The sequence below is a fragment of the Pristiophorus japonicus genome, chromosome 19 (genome assembly GCF_044704955.1).
Source record: "Pristiophorus japonicus isolate sPriJap1 chromosome 19, sPriJap1.hap1, whole genome shotgun sequence".
Classification (NCBI taxonomy): domain Eukaryota; kingdom Metazoa; phylum Chordata; class Chondrichthyes; family Pristiophoridae; genus Pristiophorus; species Pristiophorus japonicus.
The window spans coordinates 2,130,799-2,146,374 of NC_091995.1; the positions used below are offsets into that span (position 1 = coordinate 2,130,799).

General features: G+C 44.8%; 1 protein-coding gene across 1 annotated transcript; it reads right to left on the bottom strand.

The window, feature by feature from the left end:
- Nucleotides 1–3,043: 3,043 nt before the first annotated feature.
- On the bottom strand, nucleotides 3,044–7,626 carry LOC139230612 (nuclear factor 7, brain-like). The gene is made up of 4 exons (XM_070862430.1): nucleotides 7,194–7,626; nucleotides 7,011–7,106; nucleotides 6,684–6,917; nucleotides 3,044–3,181 (listed from the first exon to the last, which is right to left on the bottom strand). Exons 1-4 carry the CDS (start codon nucleotides 7,611–7,613, stop codon nucleotides 3,044–3,046), a joined length of 888 nt encoding a protein of 295 aa, XP_070718531.1. The 5' UTR covers nucleotides 7,614–7,626.
- Nucleotides 7,627–15,576: the final 7,950 nt, after the last annotated feature.

Genomic DNA, 15,576 nt, shown 5'->3' on the forward strand with positions numbered 1-15,576 from the left:
AGCGTTCAGTTTTGGTCGCCATATTTAAAGAATGTTCATCATCATCATAGGCCGTCCCTCAGAATCAAGGAAGACTTGCTTTCACTCTAAAAATGAGACCTTAGGTGACTGAACATTCCAATACGAGAACCACAGATCCTGTCACAGGTGACATTGAAGGAAATGATGGGTGGGACTGGTTTTCCGCACGCTCCAGCCACTGCCTGTGCTGGGTTTCTGTATGCTCTCGGCGACGAGACTCGAGGTGCTCAGTGCCCTCCTGGATGCACTTCCTCCACTCGGTGCTTTTTGGCCAGGGACTCTCGGGTGTCAGTGGGGATGTTGCATTTTATCAAGGAGGCTTTGAGGGTGTCCTTGAAATGTTTCCTCTGCCCACCTTTGGCTCGTTTGCCGTGAAGGAGTTCCGAGTAGAGCGTTTGCTTTGGGCGTCTCGTGTCAGGCATGTGAACAATGTGGCCTGCTCAGCGGAGCTGGTCGAGTGTGGTCAGTGCTTCAACGCTGGGGTTGTTGGCCTGGTCGAGGACACCAACATGATTTACTTGCATTGGAGGCTGTTCAGAGAAGGTTCACTAGGTTGATTCTGGAGATGAGAGGGTTTACTTGTGAAGATAGGTTGAGTAGGTTGGGCCTATACTCATTGGAGTTCAGAAGAATGAGAGGTGATCTTATTGAAACTTTTAAGATAATGAGTGGGCTCGACAAGAAGGGTACAGAGAGAATGTTTCCACTCAAGGCAATCTAGAACTAGGGGGACATGGTCTCAGAATAAGTGACCACCCATTTAAAATGGAGATGAGGAGGAATTTCTTCTCTCAGAAGATTGTAAATCTGTGGAAGTCTCTGCCCTCGAGAGCTGTGGAGGCTGGGTCATTGAATATTTAAGATGGAGGTAGACACATTTTTGAGCGATAATGTAGTAAAGTGATATGGAGTATGACAAAGACAATCAACACAGGCCTGTTGTGGAGAAAAGAATTGTTTGATTGCTTGCTCAAGGTAGACACGGTCTACACCAGTTCCTTAACTGGATGTCTTCCCAACCATTCTCCTCGAACACTTCAGGAGCTGCTTCTTTTAACCAGAATTCTTTGCAAAGTCATCATTTACATTATCATTGTTCAGTCTTTCTACCGCGTGACAATTTTTTCGCTTTGTTACAGATTGTTTCAACATCTTACTTGGGTATAAATATATTTATCCTACAGCCGTGCTCCTGCCAATAACAGGAACTTACACCAAAAACTTAGGGCCATTGTTCTAAAAAAATGCGTCCTGTGGTTCGGCTGCAATGATAATTTGCCATATCAGCTTATTTTTTGCCTGGCCAGCATAAAGCGTGTTTAACTCTTTAATCACCCCTTCGATCTCCCCTTTGGTCATATGGTTATTCTATTAACCCACTCTGACCAATCTTTTTACCTTACTAGACTCGTGTGTCTCCAGCCCCGATTTTGTTGATCAGGTGATAGGATTGGGACACTCACAACTCGTATCAGGTATTCATGTTGATTTGGTTCATCTCCCCTGTTACTTACTTTCAGCAAAGGCTTCCTTTCGGATTTCTGAGCGGCTTTTACCAGCGCTTTCATCCTTCTCCTCCTACATCTAAAGCACCATTCAAACACTATCACTAATACATTAGATATAATTCTTATCCAAATGAACATTAAATCCAAAATTCCATTGGCCAGCACTTTGTTTGCGTCCTTTTTCAGCTTCACAATCTTTTTCATCAGGATGATGTATTTTGTCGTTGCTCATTGACACTCTTCTCCAACGCTGTCTGTTCCTCACTTAGTTTGGGAATGGGTTTTCCCTGAGGCTCTTCGAAGCCCTCGTACCCTGCCTGTGTAGTGTCTACCACCATTCCACTGATAGTTTCTTCTTTTAATTCTGGGTATATAATATGTCCCTGAATATTAACCACTTCTCTGGTCGTAAAGCAAAAGTCAGTGGTAGTGATGGGGCAGTGAGTTACTCCTCCCACAGTCATGTTAGTGGCTGTGGTGCTGACACACCATTGCCTGTTACTTCATGGTGCTGCTGTTGTCTCGAAATCCAGCATCAGCGGTGTTATGTTCAGGACGCATCCTTCTGTGCGTCTGTATCCACAGTCATCTTGATCAAATTTGTGATGTTCTCAGCACAAAACAACCTGGTTATTCTTATAACAATCTTTAACGCACGCACCCTTGGTTTCATCTCCCTTCTTAATAATGTTATGGTGCAGTTTGTGGTCTCTGACCTGTGTTTGGTTTCTTATTTCTCCTATATTGTCAACTTTATACAGGAGGTTTCCCTTGGCCACATCATATTGTGGTATTGACAGTACAAATCCGATTATATTCTGATGACCAGTTACGCATTTCGTTTTAGGAACCCATGCATGGCTATTTCACCTGATTTCACCGGCATCTGTTTCCCTTTTTCTCAAGGTCCATTCCCTGAATACATCATTGGTTATCCAATCTGGGACCTCCCCATTTTGTAGCTGTTCTAAGTTATGTTCTAGTGTACTTATCATCCATGCTCCATACCCGGCGCATACCGCGTCATTTCGACCGCTTTCGCTATTTTACTTTTTGGTTTGCATTTATTAAGTTAATTGTCTTGGCATGATCCTGATTGGGCCTGCATTTTCTCACTATCATTTCTCCTCTCCAGCAACCCTCTTAGGGTTTGGGTGAGTTGGTCAACCTGCTCTTCTACCATCTGGAGATCTATAGTGTTTACCGTGGCTACGCCTGCCACATATCCCACACCCCCATCATTTCTAATATCCCCCTTTTTTGTCTTATCTTCCCTTTTAATGTAATAAACCTCAGGGTCTTAGACTCGAGTCCATCTAAGGCCTGCAGTGTAAGATTTTTATACATGCTTATTGTTTTTGACCCGCAGGAACTGGGGATCATTAGATCGGTCAGATTTAGAAATATCGTGATTATCTTCTGGCATATTCCAAAGTGTATCTTTTCCTTCATGTATTTCATTACTAACCCCCCTTTGGCCCACTTTGTTATGTGAGGGCACCTTGGAGTTCTCCTCATACACAGAAACATCGCTCCCTCTCCGGTACGATTGTCACAACTTGTACTTCCCTCTGGGGCAGGTAATGGGCTACTAGTTTCTTCCTTGTCCTTGTAGAATTATAAGGGTGGTGGTGATCACGTTTATATGCATTCTGTTGATAAAATACATCCTGGATATTTCAGGCTTTTAGTTAGATTCTTACCATTTCTACTTACTGGAATGTTTGCACCATTTCTCTGACCTTTCCCAGGTCCATTTTATTGTGGCAAGTACCCCAGTATTGAAAATATTAAACCTAGTCTCCCGAAAAGTCCATCTAATAATGCATCCCTCCACTCCTTATTCTTTCAGCTGGGACCAATCATTCCATCGGCCCCCAATTTTCATATTTACGCCTGCACACGTGTCTCCGCTAATCAGTACTTCATCGGGTCCACTCTGTCGAGGGGCGAATCCAGATTTTTCTGTTAACACCCGAACCATTACCCTTGCCCCACCTTGGATACTACCGCCAGGGGTTTTGTTCCTTTATCCTCATCTTCCTCTTCCTGCTTATCTCACACATCCTGTCACCTACCTTTCAACTGCCTACTCAGTTCCATCACATACTTCCTAATTCTATTGCGTAAAGGTCCCAACGTTACTTCTCCTGTAACTATTTCCTCAGGGAGTTTTATTGCTTGTCCAGTTATTAGTTAGTAAAGGGTGAGTCCTGTTGTGCGGTTCGGTGTAGCACACAGTCTCATCAATATGGTGGCCAGGAGTTCCGGCCTGGATTGCTTTACTCAGGGAGGTTTTCTACTTTTGTACTTTCTACACAAATTAACTGAGAGGCGATTATTGAATCAGACCTCCCACCACCCGGAGTTACAGTCTGCATGTAGCACCATGAGGGGCGCTTCTCCCTGGGGATCTCACACCGCTTGGATTCAGTGTATTGTCAGTTTGCTGCCTTTAAGTGCCTGATGTGGTCATATGTACTGATCAGGTATATGAGCTAGATGTTGGTATACACCTTATCATTAGGTGTAAAATCGAACTGTAAAGGAAATGGTCAGTAGAAAATAAGAATGGAGTCAGATAAATATTAGTAAAATGAAGAGTGAGCTAGCTAAGGTGAGGTGATCGAAGACATTAATACACAAGTCTGCAGAGCAACTATTTGAAATTTATAAAAAGGGATTTGATAGGCACATAAGTTTAAGAAGGTATAGTAATTTTAGAAAGCCCTGAAAAATAATGAAGCAAGAAAGCAATTTAACTTAAAGCACAGAGTTCAAAGAGGTGATATTGCTGGAAATGCATCATAGATTTCCTGGAGGATAAAATAGACATGTAATAGACATGGGGCAATGCGGTGAATCAGTGTAGGTCGACTTTAGTAAAGCTTTGATGAGGTACCACACAGGACGAGTACTAGAGAAGGACGTATGGAATTTGGGGATGATAGCAAACTGGATAAAAAGTTACTTAGAAGGTTAAGATATAGAGTACGAATCAAGGGTGGGTTTTCAGGGTGATTACAGCTGGGCAGTGGGGTCCCACAGGGTTCCGTTCTGAAGGTAGAGTTAATTTGGCATTACACCAAATAAAACGGTGAAGGGATATTAATAAGATGAGGGAATGATTGGGTTAAATCTTGTTGGACAGAATTAAATGGCAGTAAGTTTGGTCGGAGAGAGGGTAACTAACAGCAGGAATTCTACTTCGAATGGATGGTGGCTCGGGGCAGTAGCAGAGCAGAGGGATTTGGGGTACATGTTAACCGAGCATTACAGGCAGCACCTCAGGTTGATAAAGCTGTTTCCAATCCCAATAGGATTCTACATTGTATCACAAGAGATATAGATTATAAAATCCCAGAAGTGATAATGCAGTATTGGGCTCAAAACTAGAGGGACAATATTGTGTGTTTACAGAGGATACAGAAGAGATGGACAAGGATTCTGCCTGGTATCATAAATGCAAATATGAAGAAAAATATGGGGCTATTTTCTTTCGGTTAAAATCAAATTATGGGACAATATGATGGAATATCATTGGCTTATTAAATTGTGGACAAGGTGGTAGAAACAAACCATGGAACAGTTGAAAACACACCCGCCAATGTTGGAGTGATTCAAAATGGGGATGTGCAAGTAGCCAGAATTGGAAGAGTGCAGCTATCTTGGTGGGTTGAGGGGCTGGAGGAGATTGCAGAGATAGGGATTGGCGAGGTCATGGAGGGATTTGAAAACAAGGATGAGAATGTTAATATTGAGATGTTGCTTAACTGGGAGCAAGTGTAGGTCACCGAGCACAGGGGTGATGGGTGAGCGGGACTTGGTGAAAGTTCATATATGGGCAGCAGAGTTTTGGATGTGCTCAAGTTTATGGAGTGGAAAATAGGAGGCCAGCGAGGAGAGCATTGCAATAGTCATGTCCATAGGTATCAAAGGCCAGGATCTGTGCTTCAGCAGCAGATGAGCTGAGGCGGGGATTGTGACAGGCGAGATTATGGAGGTGGAAATAGGTGGTTTTGATGATAGCGCAGATATGTGGCCGGAATCTAATCTCGTGACCAAATAGGATACCAAGGTTGGGTACAACCTCAGACAGTAGCTAAGGAGACAGATGGAGTTGAAGTCTATGGAAGAGTTTGTGGCGGGGACCGAAGCTAATGGCTTCCGGCTTCACAATATTTATTTGGAGGAAATTTCTGTTCATCCAGGACAAGCAAAGTGTCATATCAGAGACAGAGCAGGAGTTGCGAGAGGTGGTGATGAGATAGAGCTTCATGTTGTCAGCATATATGACGTCGTGTTTTGTAAGTTCACCTGAATCTGACTGCAAGGGACCTACATTTGTCTTCACTAATCTTTTTCTCTTCGTATATTTATAGAAGCTTTTGCAGTCAGTTTTTATGTTCCCTGCAAGCTTCCTCTCGTACTCTAGTTTGCCCCTCTTAATTAAACCCTTAGTCTTCCTCTGTAGAATTCTAAGTTTCTCCCAGTCCTCAGGTTTTTTGCCTCTTCCTTGGCTTTAACACTATCCTTAATTTCCCTTGTTAGCCATGGTTGAGCCATCTTCCCCGTTTTATTTTTACTCCAGACAGGGATGTACAATTGCTGAAGTTCATCCATGTGATCTTGAAATGTTTGCCATTGCTTATCCACCGTCAACTTTTTAAGTATCATTTGCCAGTCTATTCTAGCCAATTCACGCCTCATACCGTCAAAGTTACCTGTCCTTAAGTTCAGGACACTACTTTCCGAATTAACTGTGTCACTCTCCATCTTATGGTCACTCTTCCCCAAGGGGCCTCGCACAACAAGATTGCTAATTAGTCCCTTCTCATTACACATCACCCAGTCTAGGATGGCCAACCATCTAGTTGGTTCCTCGACATATTGGTCCAGAAAACCATCCCTAATATAGTCCAGGAAATCCTCCTCCACCGCATTGCTACCAGTTTGGTTAAACCAATCAATATGTAGATTAAAGTCACCCATGATAATTGCTGTACCTTTATTGCACACATCCCTTATTTCTTGTTTGATGCTGTCCCCAACGTCACTACTACTGTTTGGTGGTCTGCACACAACTCCCACCAGCGTTTTCTGTCCTGATGTCACCGAATGGCCAGCATGTATCGAAATAAAACAAGGTATTACCTTCAGAAATGAGACTGTATCTTGCTCCTCCATCTGTCTCTGTAACTCGGATATCTCTCGATTAATACCATTTAACTTCTCTTGGATTCCACTGAGATTTTCTTCCATTGATTTTAGAATATTCCCCTCTTGTTCCCGGAGATCTAGGATCAAACGCTGCTCTTTCTCAGTGAGAATCTGATGCATTTTAGCGAACTCGAATGTGATGTGGGTCTGCAGAATGCTCGACTGTTCCTACCAAATGAAATGTGAAACATAATTAATGTGGCGCGATAAAGGGAACAAAATTAACCGAGATCCCAGAAAACCAGCTCAGGGAGACCTTACCCTAACTCCGGAAATCTGCTGTTTCTGTCGCCGTGCAATGTCCAGAGCCGAATCCTTTCTCTTTGTAGCCGATCCCAGGGATGATTTCAGTTTATCCTGGAATTAGAAATTAACTGAATGTAAAGTTTAAACACAAAACTGATTTTTTATAAATGTTGCCAGAGATTCTACCCTCCATGTTACCCTGTACATCTGTGCAGCCTCCGTCAGTCCCACGAAGTTGTGAGTCTTGTGCCCCGGGCCGTCTGTCGCGACCAGACACTTCACACAGATCAGTTTCTTGTCAGTTTCACAAAACAGCGTCAGTTCTTCCTGATGTTCCTCGCACCGATGTTTACTGTCCTTATCTTTCCGAATCACGGTAAATTTTCGAGCTTTCTCGGCCAGATTCACTAAAGCCCGATTAACCTTGAGGTTTATTTCCGGAAACTCCTCTCTGCATTCCGGGCAGGAGTTTGTCTCCTTCTTTTCCCAAAACTGTGTGATACAGGAGCGGCAGAAGTTGTGCCCACACTCCAGTATTGCCGGGTCGGTGAAGAAATCTAGACAAATGGGACAAATTGCCTCCTCCGTCCAACTCTCGGACTGCTGTGCGGTGGCCATGTTCTCTCTCAGCACTTCCTCATTCAACACGCTTTCAGTTTCAATGTTTGTTTAAAGTGGAGGAGCCAGAGCGAGTTTCAGCACGTACGGTAAGTGCAGATTGACAATCTTCCTTCTGGAAGGAGCTGTACCTGTTTCTGGGTGGGGAGGAAGCGGCCGGGTACCAGAGATAGCCACCCTGAAGGCCAGGGACAGTGTGAGCTCTGAGAGTACTTCCGATTACCGAAAGGAGCTGGAGGGGAATTTTTCAGATTCTCTCTCCTCTAATCGCGTCTCCCAGGAGATTATTAAATCCCTGTGGGTTGGGAGTGTCTCTGTGATGATATATTAAGGCATCACAACTGTATGGGACATTATGCAGAGACCCGAAGATCTCTTCAGTCTGATATTTCGTATCTTGTCCATCGAATATTATATTCTGTTGGTGGGAAATGAAACAATCCACTGACAGTACAGTTTTCGGCAGTATGTAGATTTAATCAGCAAACTGTAGATCTACAATCTATGTTAAACAAAGAAACACTTGCATTTATATAGCGCCTTTCAGGAACACTGGCCGTCCCAAAGCGCTTCAGAGCCAAGGAAGTACTTTTGTAGTCTAGTCACTGTTGTAATTAGGGGAAAGTGGCAGCCAATTTGCACACAGCAGGCTCCCACAAACAGCAATGTGCTAATAAGAACATAAGAAGCAGGAGAATTAGTGGGTCATGCGCCCCCTCGAGCCTGCTCCGCAATTTAATAAAGTCACGGCTGATCATCAACCTCAACTCCACTTTCCCGCTCGATCTCCATATCCCTTGATTCCCCTTGAACCAATTTTAAAATTACCATTCATGTGCTCAAATCTTTCCATCGCCTCAACACTCCCTATATCTGTCCCCACCTCCAGCCCTACAATGCTCGGGGAAATCTGTGTGTCACCAATTCTGGCCCCTTGTCCATCCCCCATTTCCATCACCCCACCAGTGGCGGCCTTGCCTTCAGCTGCTGCGTGCTAAGCCCTGGGGTTTCCTCCCTGAACTCTCTGTCTCTCCACCTGCCTTTCCTCCTTTGAGACGCTCCCTAAAACCTATCACTTTGAGCACCCATCTAGTCACCTCTCCTAATATCTCCCTATGTGTCTCTGAGTCAATATTTGTCCAATTACGCTTCTGTGACGAGCCACGGGATGTTATTCTACGTTAAAGGCGCTATATAAATGCAAGTTGTTGTTGAGAACAAATAAATGAAACCCTTAAAGTAAATGTGCTGACTGCAGCACTATGGCGGGCCATGTGCTAATCTTAATCTGTTTGCTGTCATAAAACGACAAGGACATTTTTCCCAGGACCAAACAATTTCATTATTTTTAGTCCCAACGTCCCGAGCCAGTAATGGAATGGTCCCCTGTGGGTGAAACATTGACACTGCGGGTTCCCATCCCTGTTCGAATGATGGCCCTCTCCCTGGCATTTGGAGCCGGTTGGCCGTCAGATCAGGCTGGCTGCAGGAAGTCTCGCCCCACTCCGCCGCATTCCTGGCAAGAGCACACCAGAATTTCAGCATTTCGTTCTTCACAAGAGATGGAATTTTCATCTTTACAAATGGTAAAACTGAAAAGACATTTCTTTGAATCTCTGTACAACACACTAGCCAACCCGTCTCTCGCCTAACAGCTGCTGCAGCTGGTGAGCCCTCAGAACATCCCACCCTCTCTCCCTCCGAACCCCAGCTCACAGAGACACTCTGTCCCTATTTCCAGCCACATTCTATCCCACGTGCAGAGACACTCGCCTTCTGACCTCAAGTTGATTGAGACACTGGGCGATATTTCTCGGGACCCTGACCCAGCAGTGAGGCCGTGTCCAACAGTTGGATGAATTTTCAATCATTACTGACCTCGTCAGTCCACAGAGAGGTTTTCCACTTGCTAAGCTGAAGATACCTTTCGATGTGTTAGCCTTCCCCTTGGCCCAGATTCTCTGTAGCACAAAGGCAGCAACACATTTAGCATTCCTGGACATTGTTTCACTTTTGAAGTTGGATGAGGTTAGTTCCCTGAATAAAAACACTACTCTAAGTTATCACCGAAAAAGAACACTCAATATGATTCGCTTTATGAGACAGAGGACACCCAATCCGTCTCACCTAGGATTATTGCCCAATTTTGTTCTGCAAGTTACGGACTCGCGTTCTTTAATCAAGCCAGAGAATATATTGAGTATCACAAAGATATACAAAGTTAATATTCAACAAAGGCAATAGGTACACAGCGAGACTTGGGTCCGACAGTTCCTGCTTCCAAGCTCTCTGGGGCACCATCTCCTGTTCTTGCTGTGTTCTGTTGACCGAAGTCAATATTCTTCCTCTAGATGTGCCACCGATTTTCTGTAGCCTCAAGTTTACCCCCCTCGGGGTGCTGGTGCCTCAACACATTAGATCATGGATCGTATAGGCCGAACTGATTGTATTATAGGCGCATGTTGTTCGTTCGTGTCCTCCTGAAGTCCCAGCATGTACACCTCGTACGGGTGGTTCCTGTTTTCTGATCTTGCTCGCGACTCAAAGTTCAGAATTCGTCTAACTGCCACTCTGCGGTTTCACAACCGTGTATTCGGATCTTCAGTTCTCGCAGACAAATACAGATGAATTATATTGTCTCTACCATTGTTATTACACAAATGTTAACATTGAAAAACATGTCTCTCAGCAACAGTCATGCCGATTCCACGTCAACACACTTCAGAGCAACCTAATGCACTAATGCAAGTGCTTACAGCATATTAGATTAGCCTTTCCGTCTTGCCTTGCTGTTACGGTTCCGCCTTAATAAAACAAGTAATAATACAAAGTCAGTATACAAAGCAAGTAATAACACAACGTCAGTAACGCAGAGTTCTAGCTATAACAACATATGTAAATCTATCAAAGCCTACAGTTCCCTACCCCGAGCTATTCCAACTGAATCCTCGCACAATCTATTGACCTATCAGCAATAGGTCACACCCTCCCACTTGCAGTCTTTCGATGCCTTCACCACACGGACTGCAGCGGTTCAAGAAGGGGGGCTCACCATCGCCTTCTTAAGGGCAATTAGGGATGGGCAATAAATGCTGGCCATGCCAGCGACGCCCACATCGCATGAAATATTTTTTTTAAAAAAAGAGATGGATAGACAGAGGGACCCCTCAAGCGTTAAAATAGGTGCTTTTTGTCTGTTTTTCCCGTTGCTACCTCGTGATGACGCTGTTGTCTGTTCAGTTACAGCAGGCGCTCGGTTCTGCCAGAGATTCCTGCAGCGGTTCCCTGTAATGTACAATGAAAGCAGTCCTGCCTTTGACCCAGGGCCGTGGAGAAAAACACGCCCAGAGACAGGTATTTTCAGTTTAGCCCGATGCAAACAATGGGACATAGGAACCGCAAACCGAAAAGGACTGAGGTCCACCGAGTTCCACTTCTACCATCGTAGCAGTCGCATAATAGAACACTATTGGAGATGGTGACACATCATAGCAAACCTGTCAGCGGACTGACAGCGGCAAGAAAGATTCGGCCCTTTCCCACTTACAGGCTTGACATTAACCAGGTAACTGAGACCAACCCAAGCAGCTGTCTTCGGATTTGTGACTTATTTAGGTTTGCATATGAATCAGGAAGAGCAGGAGACCGGTATTTTAATGTTTCTTTTACACCCGTTTTTATTAAGATTCTGCAATATAATCTCCTTTACAATTATTTTATATTCTCCTTTAATAACAATCAGATAGCGAGTTAATTGTTGTATTAAAGCGAGTTGCACAACAGGTGCCAGCCGTGGTTCAGTGAGCAGCACTCTCGCCTTTGAGCCAGAATGTTGTGGATTCATGTCCCACGCCAGAGACTTGAGCACCACAATATAGAATCACAGAAGTTTACAGCACGGAAGGAGGCCATTTGGGCCCATTGTGTCCGCGCCGGCCGACCAAGAACGATCCAGCCTAATGTCACTTTCCAGCTCGCGGTCGGTAGCCCTGTAGCTTACGGCACTTTCAGTGCACATCCAACTATTTTTTAAATGTGATGAGGCTTTCTGCCTCAAACACCCTTTCAGGCAGTGCGTTCCAGAACCGCAACTCGCTCTGGGTAAAGATATTTCCCCTCATATACTTCCCCCCAATTAATTTAAATCTATGCACCCTGGATGTTGACCCCTCTGCCAAGAGAAACTTAGGCACTCCATTTAGGCACCAGCTACTTTCATACACCTCAATCAGGTCTCCCCTGAGCCTCTTCTATTCCAAGGAAAACAGACCCAGCATCTCCAATCATTCCTCATAATCAAAATTCTCCAGTCCAGGCAACATACTTGTAAATCTCCTCTGCACCCGTTCCAGTGCAATCACATCTTTCCTGTAATGTGGTGACCAGAACTGCACACAGTACTCCAGCTGCAGCCTAACCAATATTTGATATAGTTCAAGCATAACGACCTTGCTCTTGTATTCCATGCCTCGACTAATAAAGGCAAGTATTCCACAGGCCTTCTTACCCCCTTATCTACCTGGCCTGCTACGTTCAGGGACCTGTGGAACTGCACTCAAAGGTCATTATGTTCTTCTACTTTTCAGTGCCATACCATTTAATATGCATTCCCTTACCTTGTTAGATCTCCCCAAATACTTTACCGCCCACTTATTCAGATTGAATTCAATTTGCCGCTTTTCTGCCCAGCTGACCAGTACATTGATATCTTCCTGCAGTCTGCAGCTTTCTTCTTCATTTTCAACCACACAGTGCCATCTGCAAACGTTTTAATCATACCCCAACATTCAAGTCCAAATCATTGATATATACCACGGAAAGCAAAGGACCCAGCACTGAGACCTGTGCAATCCCACTGGATATAGCCTTCCAGTCAAAAAACAACCATCAACCATTACCCTTTGCTTCCTGACTCTGGGCCAATATTGTTTCCAGCTTGTCACTTTGCTTTGGATCGCATGGGCTTTTCCATTCTGTGATGTGGCACCTTATCAAAAGCTTTGCTAAAATCCATGTACACGACATCATAAGTTCACTCATCGACCGTTCCAGTTACCTCCTCGAAAATTTCAATCAAGTTAGTCAGACACGACTTTACCTTAACAAATCCATGCTGACAGTCCTTGGTTAATCCATGTCTTCCAAATGAAGATTTATTCTGTCCCTGAGGAATTTTTCCTATAATTTTTCCGCCACAGAGGTTAGGCTGATTGACCTGTAATTACTCGGTCTGTCCCTTTCTCCCTTTTGAAACAAAGGTACAACATTAGCAGTCCTCCAGTCTTCTGGCACCACAGCTGTTGCCAGAGAAAACTGGAAAATGGCGTCAGACTTTCTGCTTTCTCCACTGTTGCTTCTCTTAACAGCCAGGGACACATTTCATGGAATACTCTCCACTTGCCTGGATGAGTGCAGCTCTAACAACAGTCAAGAAGTGAACTAACACAGCAAGTAATCAGAAAGGCAAATGGAATGTTGGAAATTATTGCAAGGGGAATAGAGTATAAAAGCAGAGAAGTCCTGTTACAACTGTACAGGGTATTGGTGAGGCCACACCTGGAGTACTGCTTACAGTTTTGGTCTCTTTTTTTAAAAGGAAGGATACTTGCATTGTAGGCCATTCAGAGGAGGTTCACGAGGCTGATTCCAGAAATGAGGGAGTTGACTTATGAGGATAGGTTGATTAGGTTGGGCCTATACACATTGGAGTTCAGAAGAATGAGAGGTGATCTTACTGAAACTTATAAGATAATGAAGTTGCTCAAAAAGGTGAATGCAGAGAGGATATTTCCACTCATAGGGGAAAGTAACACTAGGGGACATAGTCTTAATATAAGGGGCCGCCCATTTAAAACTGAGATGAGGAGGAATTTCTTCTCTTAGAGGGTTGTAAATCTGTGGAATTCTCTGCCCCAGAGAGATGTGGAGGCTGGGTCATTGAATATATTTAAGGCGGAGATAGACACATTTTTGAGCGAAAAGGGCGGAAAGTGTTATGGGGAGCGGGCAGGGAAGTGGAGCGGAGTCCATGATCAGATCAGCCATGATCTTATTGAATGACGAAGCAGGCTCAAGGGGCCAAATGTACTACGCCTGCTCCTATTTCTTATTTTCTTATGATCTTATAAGAAGCTCGACATAAACCAGGACAAAGCAGCCCGCTTGATTGGCACCCAAAGCACCACATTTAACATTCACTCTATCCAACAGTGACGCACCATGGAAGCAGTGTGTACCATCTACAAGATGCACTGCAGCAACTCGCCAAGGCTTCCACAGCACTTCCCAAACTCGAGTCCTTTACCACCTAGAATGACATGGGCAGCAGGTGCATTGGAACGCCATCATCTCCAAGTTCCCCCACAAGTTGCACACCATCCTGACGTGTATGTGTATCGCCACTCCTTCATCGTCGCTGGGTCAAAATCCTAAACCTCCCTCCTTTACAGCACTGTGGGAGTACCTTCACCACAGGGACTGCAGCGGTTCATAAGGCAGCTCACGAGGCAATTAGGGATGGGCAATAAATGCCGGCCTTGCCAGTGACGCCACATCCTGTGAATGAATTAAAAAGATAGACGGACTGATAGAGAGACAGACGGACGGATGTGCAAATAATGGGACTTATCAAGGCTTAAAATAGGTACTGTTTTTCCCAATTCTGCCACCTGATGACGCTGTTGTCTGCTCAGTTACAGCAGGCGCTCAGTTCTGCCAGAGATTCCTGCAGCAGTTCCCAGTAACGTACAATGAAAGTAGTCCTGCCTTAAACCCAGGGACCGGGGGAGGCAAACACGCCCAGAGACAGGTATTTTCAGTTTAGCCCGATGCAAACAAAGGGACATAGGCACCGAAAACCGAAAAGAACTGCGTCCCACCAAATTCCCCTTCTACCATCGCGGCTGTTGCATAATAGAACTATTTTGGAGATGGTCACTAATCACAGCAAACATGTCTGCAGTCTGACAGAATCAAGAATGATTCAGCCCTTTCCCAATTAGAACCATGAAATTAACCAGGTAACGGAGACCAACGCAACCATCTCTCTACTGATTTGTGACTTATTTAGGTTTCCATATGACTCCGCAAGAGCAGAAGACAGGTAGTATAATGTTCCTTTAATTCCGATTTTATTAAAATTCTGCAATTTAATCTTCTTTACAACGATATTACATTCTGCTTTAATGGCAATCGGATAGCGAGTTAATTGTTGCATTAAAGCTAGGGGCACATCAGGTGCCAGCCGTGGTTCAGTGGGGGACACTCTCGCCTCTGAGTACGAAGGCTGTGAGTTCATATCACACTTGAGCACCGAATCCGGGTGGACACTCCCAGTGGTGCACCGAGAGAGCGCTGCACTGTCGGAGGTGCTTACGCTGGGATTGACAAACCCACTGTTTCTTCTGAAGATCACGATATTACTTGAAACACGATCAGCATGTGGTCGGAATATTCTGTACACTTCTTTCATTCTAAACAATCGCATATCAGATTCATCAAATTCTACACAAGATTTACATTCATGTTGAAAATTGGTGCTTAATGCACAACATTATCAGGGCAGAGGGGATCCAGCAAGAGTCACATGCAAGCAGGGACCATGGGTGGTCCCCAGGCCAGAGAGGACAACAATAGCACAGGGGATAGGGTGAAAGGAAAGTAAATAATCTATTATGTGGGCGATGATTCGGTAGCGGTTCCGGAATCGCTCGTGTGCGGCTGGAGCGTAACTCAGGCGTTGCCGGGAGAGCCAGGAATTCCTGGTCAACGGCTCGCCATTCTGCTTCGAGATGGAAGATTATATGTTCGGATTCCGTTCGGCAGCAGCCACTTCCCTAACCCCAATCGATCGCCCTGCCGATCCAGCTCCCCCCAATTCCCCGGTCCCACAACAGCTTCATTCAGCCCGGCTTCACATCCGCCAGGTTTCCGTCCCAAGCTGTGCTCCTCCCACAATTGACAT

Coding starts and splice junctions, on each gene's coding strand:
- LOC139230612 (XM_070862430.1), bottom strand. CDS start 7,613: ATGGCCACCGCACAGCAGTCCGAGAGTTGGACGGAGGAGGCAATTTGT. Junction 7,107..7,193: donor AGGCTGCACAGATGTACAGG/GTAACATGGAGG, acceptor TTCTAATTCCAG/GATAAACTGAAATCATCCCT. Junction 6,918..7,010: donor AGCAGATTTCCGGAGTTAGG/GTAAGGTCTCCC, acceptor TTCATTTGGTAG/GAACAGTCGAGCATTCTGCA.